Source organism: Borostomias antarcticus (assembly GCF_949987555.1).
Source record: "Borostomias antarcticus genome assembly, chromosome: 1".
Classification (NCBI taxonomy): domain Eukaryota; kingdom Metazoa; phylum Chordata; class Actinopteri; order Stomiiformes; family Stomiidae; genus Borostomias; species Borostomias antarcticus.
The window spans coordinates 33,950,311-33,960,528 of NC_140234.1; the positions used below are offsets into that span (position 1 = coordinate 33,950,311).

General features: G+C 44.5%; 1 protein-coding gene across 1 annotated transcript in view; it reads left to right on the plus strand.

The window, feature by feature from the left end:
* Window positions 1–247: 247 nt before the first annotated feature.
* The window catches only part of LOC311328584 (F-box only protein 40), a gene marked incomplete at both ends in the record, with an annotated part of 25,548 nt that continues 15,577 nt past the window's right edge, over window positions 248–10,218 (plus strand). The window contains 5 exons of the mRNA XM_084461298.1: window positions 248–827; window positions 1,088–1,249; window positions 2,343–3,286; window positions 9,312–9,470; window positions 9,575–9,658. Of these exons, the coding sequence (XP_084317424.1) occupies window positions 248–827; window positions 1,088–1,249; window positions 2,343–3,286; window positions 9,312–9,470; window positions 9,575–9,658 (1,929 nt within the window). The remainder of the gene's footprint in view (window positions 828–1,087; window positions 1,250–2,342; window positions 3,287–9,311; window positions 9,471–9,574; window positions 9,659–10,218) is intronic.

Sequence of the window (10,218 nt, forward strand, 5' to 3'; positions counted from 1 at the left end):
GTTCAAGCAGGATTTTCCTGATGCTGGACAAGACGAAGATGTCGAAATGTCCAAAGAGGATCGCCAGTTTATTAACATGGTGTCACAATCTTCAAAGCTTGAGGATGGCTATTACAGTGTTTGCCTTCCAATTAGGAACAAGTCACTGTGTATGCCAAACAACAGATCAGTCGCCGAGCAGCGTGCACTGAACTTACAGAAGAGATTCTCTAGGGATATCAAGCTTCATACAGAATATGTCGCATTCATGGATGACATCCTAAAGAAAGGCTACATGATGAAGCTCAGCAGTGCTGAACGCATGCCAATCGAAGGGCGCACATGGTATCTGCCTCACCACGGAGTCCGACATCCAGTCAAGCAAAAACTGCGTGTTGTCTTTGACTGCGGTGCAAGCTTTCAAGGAACATCGCTGAACCAACAGCTCCTGCAAGGACCGGACCTAACTAGCTCCCTAGTGGGGGTCCTCACAAGGTTCAGACAAGAGACCGTGGCTGTTATGGCTGACGTGGAGGCCATGTTCCACCAGGTCAGAGTCAGCCATGAAGACACGGATTTCTGCAGGCTTCTCTGGTGGCCCGGTGGGAACTACGAACAGGAGCTTGTGGAACACAAGATGCTGGTCCACATCTTTGGTGCAACATCATCGCCAAGCGTTGCAACCTTTGCGCTCCAGCAATGCGCAACTGACTTCGAGGATGAATTTGGCCCGGAAGCTGCCAAAACAGTAAAGAAAAACTTTTACGTAGACGACTGTCTTAAGTCAACTACTGATGAAGACACAGCAATCGCCCTTTGCGCTGATCTGAGAGGCATGTTGGCGAAAGGTGGATTCCGACTAACAAAATGGTCAAGCAACAGCAGGAAGTTGCTTAACTCAATCCCTGAAGAGGAAAGAGCGCAAGGATTCCAAGATCTGGAATTGGATGAAGACAACTTGCCGATGGAGAGAGCACTGGGAATCCAGTGGTGTGCTGAATCAGATCAGTTCAAATTCAAGATCCTCCTCAAAGATCGATCACTAGGAGAGGCCTGCTTTCCCTCGTCAGTTCCATCTTTGACCCGCTGGGCTTTCTCGCTCCTGTAGTGCTGCCCGCCAAACTTATCCTGCAAGAGTTATGCCGGCAGAAATATGGCTGGGACGAGGACCTGCCAGACAACGTCGTTGAGAGCTGGAAAAGGTGGATCTCAGGGCTGCAACTGCTTGAGAATTTTGGAGTCGACAGATGCATCAAGACAAAGCAGTTAGGTACGCCAGTCTTCGCACAGCTACATCATTTCGCCGATGCGAGTGAAGATGCTTATGGGACAACAAGATACTTACTGCTGCGCACTGCATCTGGAGAAGCTCAATCCACCCTTATGATGGCAAAGGCAGGGGCCCTTGAAGTCTCCAACCATACCAAGAATGGAGCTGACCGCGGCGACAGTTGCAATCAATATGGACAAGCTTCTAAAGAAAGAGCTTGAACTGAAACTCCATGACTCCATCTTCTGGACGGATAGCACGGCTGTGCTAAAGTACTTGAACAGTGAAAGCACAAGATTCAAGACTTTCGTTGCTAATAGGATCTCAACAATCCTGGAGCATTCTCAGACTTCACAGTGGAGATATGTCAATACAACTCTGAATCCTGCTGATCATGTCTCAAGAGGACAGACTGTTGAAGCATTCTTGAAGAATGAAAGCTGGCTTTCAGGACCAAGCTTCCTGCTCTGCACACAAGAACAGTGGCCCAAAAATCCAGATCCCAGAATGCTGGACCTTGACGACCCAGAGGTTAAAAGAGTAGTTCAAGTGCATGTCAGTCAGGCGCAAGAGTCCAAAGATGCAACAGACCAGTTGATGATCCACTATTCATCCTGGACAAAGCTAAAACGTGCAGTCGCCTGGTTTCTGAAACTGACGGATTTGTTGAAGGAACTGAAAGCAAAGAGAAAGGAACCAAGCATGTCAAATGGAGAAAGCAGCATGAATCAGTTCAAGACAGCTTTCAAAGGAACACACCTAACCTGTGAAGATCTGAACAAAGCAGAAACAGAAATTGTGAAGTACTGCCAAAAACAAAGCTTCAAAGAAGACTTGGCAATGCTAAAGGAAAATCAAAGAGTGAAGAAAAGTAGCTCACTTTACAAGTTGAATCCCGTACTTCAGGAAGGAGTCATGCGAGTTGGAGGAAGGTTGAGCCGAGCAGCAATGCCCGATGATTCCAAGCATCAAGCCATCTTGCCAAAGGATTCGCACATCACGAAGCTTGTGCTGAGACACATTCATGACGTTACAGCTCACGCCGGAAGGAATCATATGTTGGCTCAACTTCGTCAAAGATTCTGGATCCCAGGAGCGAACGGAGCCATCAGAAAGTTCTTGGCCAAGTGCGTCACCTGTAAAAGGCTACACGGGACTGCTGGCAAGCAACTCATGGCAGATCTACCAGAATGCAGGGTCCTGCCTGACGATCCTCCATTCACAAGAGTTGGCGTGGATTACTTCGGTCCTTTCCTGGTAAAAAGAGGACGAAGTCAGGTAAAGAGATATGGTGTCATATTTACATGTCTCGCCATACGGGCCGTACATCTAGAAGTTGCCTCTTCACTTGACACTGATGCCTGTCTCAATGCAATTAGAAGATTCCTTGCAAGAAGAGGACAAGTAAAGGAGATGTACTCAGACAATGGAACCAACTTTCGGTCGGCTGACTGTGAGTTGAAGAAATCAATTAAGGAATGGAACACCAGCAAGATTAAAAAAGACTTGCAACAGAAGGGTGTCCAATGGCACTTCAACCCTCCAGCAGGTTCTCACCATGGAGGAAGCTGGGAGCGTCTGATCCGCTCAGTGAGAAAAGTTTTGAACACCACAGTGAAAGAACAACCTTTGGATGAAGAAGGTCTTCATACCTTACTGTGTGAAGCTGAGGCTGTCATGAACAGCAGGCCCATCACAAAGGCATCTTCAGACCTCAATGACCTAGAGGCCTTAACGCCCAACCACCTGTTGTTACTCAAAGTCAAGCCTGAGCTATCACCAGGAGTATTCAATAAAGATGACCAATACGCTAATCGCAGATGGAGGCAAGTCCAGTACCTCGCGGATGTCTTCTGGAAGCGCTGGTGCAAAGAGTATCTCACGCAACTCCAAGAACGTCAACGATGGTCCACACCTGGAAGAAACTTCTGTGTCGGTGACGTGGTGCTGATTGTGGATGACACATCACCAAGAAATTCATGGCCTCTTGGAAGAATCGTAGAGACTTTTCCTGACAAGAAAGGCTTTGTTCGTCAAGTAAAAGTCAAGACCAAAACCAACAAGCTTTGTCGTCCAATAACAAAGCTATGTCTTCTTCAAGAATCTGAGGATTAATGATGAACACTTCTGAAGAAAAGTCCTCGTTTAGAACGGGGCGAAGAACAAGCAGAAGATTTCTTTAAATAGTTGAATTTAAACTTAGTAACAGCATGTAGGCTCCTCTAGCTTACTTATTTATTTATTTTTGAGTAATTGTTTCAAGGACATTGATAACAATTAGGGGCCGGTAATGTAAGAGCCTAAATGCAGTGTTTTGAGTTATGAGTTTTTGGATCTAGTAATTGGTATTATTTTGGATGTTGTCTGGTGGTTGCTAACATTGATTTCTCTTTTTATGGGCCTGCTCTCGCGGGAAAATGATTTGGGGGGTTTTTGGTCAGGCCTGCAGTTAGGCATGCGGAGAGAGTGGAGCCACACAGTTTTTAGACCTCTCTCGCTATCGTTATTATTGTCTTTCGTTGATATTGGTATTGTAATTCGTAGGATAAGCCTATTGTATTAAACATTTTTTATTTAACTAAACAGTTCTAATTTTTTACCGAGTTATCTCGTGGGATCTTTACTTACGACGACGAAAGGAAATATAAAGGAGCGTCAAGCAAAGGCTTCAGTCACCGCACATATGGGAACCTACAACTGACTCTGCACTACTGTACACTATCACTTGAATCAACACCTGACAACACTTGAGCAATTGAACACCTTGTCTATACAATAGAGAACTTACTCTGCACTACTGTATACTACTGTACAGTATAATTGACATGTTATGTAACTGCACTGCCTGTATCATGGACACAGTCACAGCCATCCATGATCAGATACTGCTGTCTGGCCATGTCCTGTCCGGGTGGGGCTTGCACCTGAAGACCATCTTTGGGGGGGCGTTGCACAGCAGCCAACACCTGACTGGTGTTGCATCACGGTGTTCTATGGCCTCAACCACACCAGGCATCCCAGCATCAAAGCTGCAACAGAACAGAAGGGAGATAGTGCATTAAAATAGTGCATCAAAATATTGGCCAAAAATAACATTTATATAAAGCCTATTTTGTATCGCGTAGACATACAGTACATTTAATCTGCATAATAACATGATATGGTGGTGAATAAAAACAGTGGTCCGAGCAGATTGCTGGTGCCACAGCACAGGTGGTGGTCCTATCCCCAACTGAAAATATTGATCTAGTGAATAGTCAACCCATTGCTAAATATTGATCTAGTGAATAGTCAACCCATTGCTAAATCACAAACTACTAAGCTACCTAATGATATTGTCCAGCTCGTTTGCTGTGCAACATATCAACTGACCAGTTGTTAAATGTATTTCACAACACTGGTTATTATACTAAACAAACGGGTCTATTTTAACAAATGCTGGGTTTTGAAGCCTCGGCGCTACCAATAAATAACTTATATAGACGCGTTCTCTCTGAGTGACATTTTTTTTCCGAGGTAGTCTTCTTCTGTGGTGGTGGCGGTGCTTTGAAGCTTCAACTCAGCATTTGTTAAAATAGACACTTTTGTTTAGTTAAGTGAAGTTTCATGTTTATCTGACACTTGTAAATATGAGCACCTCTCCTAACTAGGCTGACACCGATTTATTTTGACGGCAAAGTGAATGGACCAGCAAAGCACTGTTGTCTGGCATGAGCGAGCAGAATGCGACAACGGGACTGAGAAGGGATACATTTCAACCAGACATTCCATTGAAACCAGGTAGTCAAAATAACTTACCTGATATAAAATGGGCACCGCAAACGCGGGCATTTTTGATGATGTCCTCAGTCCAGTCCGTACCATGGATGTATTGGTCCGTACTCTTAATAATGGCGATTTTGTCTGACTTCCTCTGCTACTGTTTCAAGAATGCGCGCGCATACTTGTGCTGAAAAGGCTGTAAAAGGGTCTATGATTAACAAATATGACCCACGGTCGTTACATAACTTCTACAACATCCAGTGACAAAATATGTCAGGTACCTTGGTATGTCCATGCCAAGGATTGAACTCACAACCTTCGTGGTGATAGGCAGCGCACTATCCACCACTAACCTGGGAAATCTGTTAAAGTCTTTTTCTTTTGATGTTCCAGGACCACTGCCTTGTGGTAGCAACATAGAACTGCAGGTCAACAATGCCAACAGGGACAGAGGAAGGGAGCGACAAAAAGGATTCCCTCTTCTAGGTGTCGGCTTACAGCCAACACACAAAAAGATGATTGGGGGAGGTGACCACGGCAGAAGGTAATTGGACAGTGAGGGGGAGACAAGAGGGGGAGAGTTGAATAAAATTTATTGAGCCAGTTTTGGCTAACCAAGAAATTCCAGTGTCCTTTGTCATCTGTATAGTATTATATTATTATTATATATATTAAAGTACTATAGCTGCTACCTTTCCATTTGGAATTTATATTGGGAAAAATTATTGTAAAAAGACTTTCATAATGGTAAAAACATTTTCAGGTGATTGCATTACAAAATGTGCTTTTATTAGTCTAGGTATCGAAAAAGGCATCATTTTGGTATCGGTATCGAACTAGGGGTATCGAAAAAGGTATCGTATCAAAAATGTTTTAACGATACCCAGCCCTAGTTTTAATACGATCAGTCTTCAATGATGTATCCTGTAAATAATTCAATGCAACATCATGTGAATTGGCCTCATAATTCTGCATATTTGCATTTTTATTTCATAGCTAATAGCCTTCACCCAGGGCCAAGATGAAGTCCAGCATGTGTTTGCTCCCTTCAGCAATGCTGTACCTTGGATGACAGATAAGTCCAACTAAAATCTTACAGTGCAGTAACAGTATGCCGTACAACGTAGTGTTCAACTGTTTACACTGGAGATGTAATAACAGTATCCCCAGCTATTGTAGAAGGATGCAGTAAGCTAAGCATTATTCAGAAATTGAGAAACTGCATAATGCAGCCGGACACAACAATATTTTGATTGCGCACTCTGTGCAATCACAGCTAGCATAAGAGCACACCGCTGGGCTGGCTGTCGCGCGTGTGGTCTAGACGATTGTCCTTCGGGGAGTCCTCTGAAGCCCAGCAGACTTTCAAGAGCAGGGGAAGAGCATACGCTGCCCACAGCATGTAGAATGACCCCCATCACAGCCATCAATAACCATAATGGTCACACAGACATTTATGTTACACTTACTGGGATGAGGGATGGGGCGTGGGCAGAAGAGGACAGCCCTTTTACTCACCTCAACTAGGTTTATTTTTTCCAGAAGACACACTCTAGTATATATACAGCACACGTAGGATACATTAGATGCAGTCGGGAGCAATTTTCATGAACGCTTGATCTGTCTAACACATTAATTAAGAAACGGTTCACTATTCATTTCAATGAGTGTGCTCAAGGCTATAGGACTAAATAGACTTCTATAATATCACAGATAAGAAGTCAGATTGTTAATTTGGAAATTCTCTCTGTAGGATTTTCAGACAGGGAATATGAATAATATTACAGTTTGCACACACAAATTAATATAAAACCAAATGTACAGAATCTTGACTAAATAAAACATGATGTTTAAAGTGGGATAGAGCCTGTGGTGGGAAAGCTCATCTGCATCATGAGCTTCAAACACAATTTCATGTTCCGTTAGACCAGTCTTTCATGTTTTTAATTTGATTCATTAATGCTCTCCAGCTAATCTAGCACTGTTTGTGGGATCTGGGTGCCCGTGCACATTGCCCACCACAAATTCCATGTTGATAAAACATGACTCATAAAATTCAGCAGTAAGTCAAGTCAACCAAGGCTCCACACGGACTAGAGAGGGCCTGGAAGCTCTCCTGTCACTTTAGACAACCCTCATTAAGATGACTCAGTAGAGCTACAGTATACGTTAGACACAAAAGAGCTATACATCTCTTCATCAGTACGTTTTGATTATGAACAGTCCAGAGGGGTATTCCAGAAAGCGGGTTCAATTCAATTCAATTCAATCTCAGAGTTTTCACTAAAACCGCTTTCTGCAATACCCCGGAAAATATTGTTGTATATTTATAATATTGTTGGCATTTTGCCCGATCGAGACTAGTTGAATAATTTAAATTTGCAGGCAAAATCGCTCTCCAGGGTAGAAATGAAAAAACATTGTCAATAATATTGCTTTTAATAACAATGGGGCTTGGCGGTGGAGCAAGAATGATCCCAGGGTACACATCTGATGACCCCTCTGCAGCTCGGCACACATTAGCCCACAGCTTTTTCTATGGAAACTGCACAGAGTTCACCGCTTGTCAAACACATGTCCGGTTCAAAACACACACCCTGTTTTCCTGGCAAGTTCACTCTCCCCACAGACTTCCTTTACTTTGCACTCTAATGTGCCACACTCGGGGGGTGAAAATGCCTCGAGTGTCCAGAGGGCCACTGACAACCAGTAGTGATAATGGAAGGCTGAGGCAGGAGGAGATGATAAGCGCTCTAACATCTTTAACTGCTGTTCTGTCTGTGTAAGCACATTTGTGTCCTTACCTGCCGCTGATGTCAGGTCAAAAATCTCCAAAATGTCCAGTTTTCAGAATGTTGAAGAGAACATTCCAATTTCTATTTTTTTGAACATAAAATCACATACTGTATGATGAACTGTTTAGAATATATTTAACTGGTAAATGGACTCCACTTATATATCCAAAACGGCTTTCAATGAAGGCCACCTATTCACACAACAATGGCGACAGCTGCCATGCAAGGTGCTAGCCTGCTCATTCTGAGCAATTTGGGGTTCAGTGTCTTGCCCAATGATACTTTGACATGTCGTCAGGAGGAGCCGGGATTCGAACCACCGACCCTACGATCATTGGATGACCAGCTCTACCTCCTGAGCTATACAGCCGCCCCCAGGTGGAACTGATCCCAGGGTTTGAAGGCGTTCAGAGATTGTACAAGAGTAGTCAGCTTTCAATTGAGGGAAGAAAAAAAAACACCAAAATGGAGTTCAGGGGTTTTGACCCAACAGCAGTGCAGTGAAGGAAGTAGACCTGGAGATAAATCAATGCAAAGTCTTTACAATGAAGACATCAGGATGATATATAGTAAGGTGTTCCATTAGTCCATGTGTCAAGCAATTATGCAGAGTTTAACCCCAGTTGCCCTGTCATCTACTGTAGTGTGGGCATGCCATGTAGCAGTGTGTGGAGGTGGGACCCAGAGTTAAAGATGTGTGAGGAGGTCATTCAGCCTGAGAGGCAGCCAGGCTCTGTGGGGAGCCAGCCAGGATGGAGCTGAAGATGCCTGATCAAGGTGATGGATGTCACTGAGCCCTGCACTCACGCCGACATGCACACCTGCTGCCTGTTCTCGGCTTATTGAGTCCATGAATCAATTTAATGAGAGAAGGCAGGGTTCAGGACTTCAATAAACACCCCACCAAGCCCTGAGATTTATGCCTCATAAATTTGGTCTAGACCGTGAAACAGTGAAGCAAATTAGATAACTTCTGCTGTATTTGAAACAAGCTGTCATTCATTCTATTGTTGGTTCAATCCAATGCATGTCAAAGAACCGGCATAAATAAATAACTCTAAATGTACATTATGAGGTAAAGTTATTAGACATAACCCTTACATTCTAGGCTTGAGTGACTAACCCTTACATTCTAGGATTGAGTGATTAATTGACATAACTACGCATTAAATGTCCAGTGAAAGTCTGCATGTGTGTGTGTGAGAGAGAGAGAGATAGAGAGAGGGGGAGAGAGCAATTGACTGCAGAGAGAGGGAGAGAGTTTCAGAGAAATAAAGGGATAAAGAGAAAAAGGGAGAGTTGGGTAAGAGAGAGAGGGAGAGAGAGAGAAATAAAGAAAGCTTACGTGTGAGAAAGGAAAAGGAGAGAAAGAGAGAGTGTGTGTGTGTGTGTGTGTGTGTGTGGGGGGGGGGGGGGGGGGGGGGTGAGGGAGAGAGACTTACCATTGGTAATCAATATTGCAGCAGTGACCTGAGCACTTGCTCTCTGATTCCTCCCATTTGGAGCTGCAGGGCTGGCTGGCTGACAGGGAGGAAAGTGATGATTTCCCTCAGGATTCAGCCACGGCCATCCAGGCAGTTTTACCAGGTTTTACTGTGCTGCACCTTCACATCTACATGGAAACGATATACTTTACTGCGCTGGCCTACCTGTATATTCCCGCTGTGCGCCTGGCCGACGGAAATTCTTATTCACAAATGTGCCTTTGATAGTGTGGTCTGCGGTGTCTGTTCAATTACACTGATAACTGATGTGTTTACTTTCCAAGTATGGAGAAATGCAGGTGAAATGGGACAGCTTCACACCCAGACCTGTAATGAGCACCCACAGTGCGTGTCGTGTACAGTACATGGTAAGTATGTGATCTAGTGATAAATCCAGAGATTCCCCTGCCCAGTTGGGCGGTGGTCTTCAGCAGGACTGAAGCTTCGGAAGGAGGGACTCGTGGTTGATATCCGGATGACTGCATGTAGTACTGAAATCATGGCTCTCCCGCCTTGGAGGACACGGCAGCTAATGGAGCATGAGAGTGCCACATCCCCGAGGACAGGACAGCATAGCTGGGCCGCACCCTGCCAGGGAGGAGAGGAGAAGGATGCAGAAGAATGAGACTGGACTAGAGGAAAGAAAGAGAGACTGGGATAGAAGACAGAGACTGGGCTAGAAGAGAGAGACTGGACTAGAGGAGAGAGACTGGACTAGAAGAGAGAGAGACTGGACTAGAAGAGAGAGACTGGACTAGAGGAGAGAGACTGAACTAGAAGAGAGAGAGACTGGACTAGAAGAGAGAGACGGCTAGAAAAGAGAGACTGGACTAGAGGAGAGAGACTGGACTAGAAGAGAGAGAGACTGGACTAGAGGAGAGAGAGACTGGACTAGAAGAGAGAGACTGGACTAGAGGAGAGAGAGACT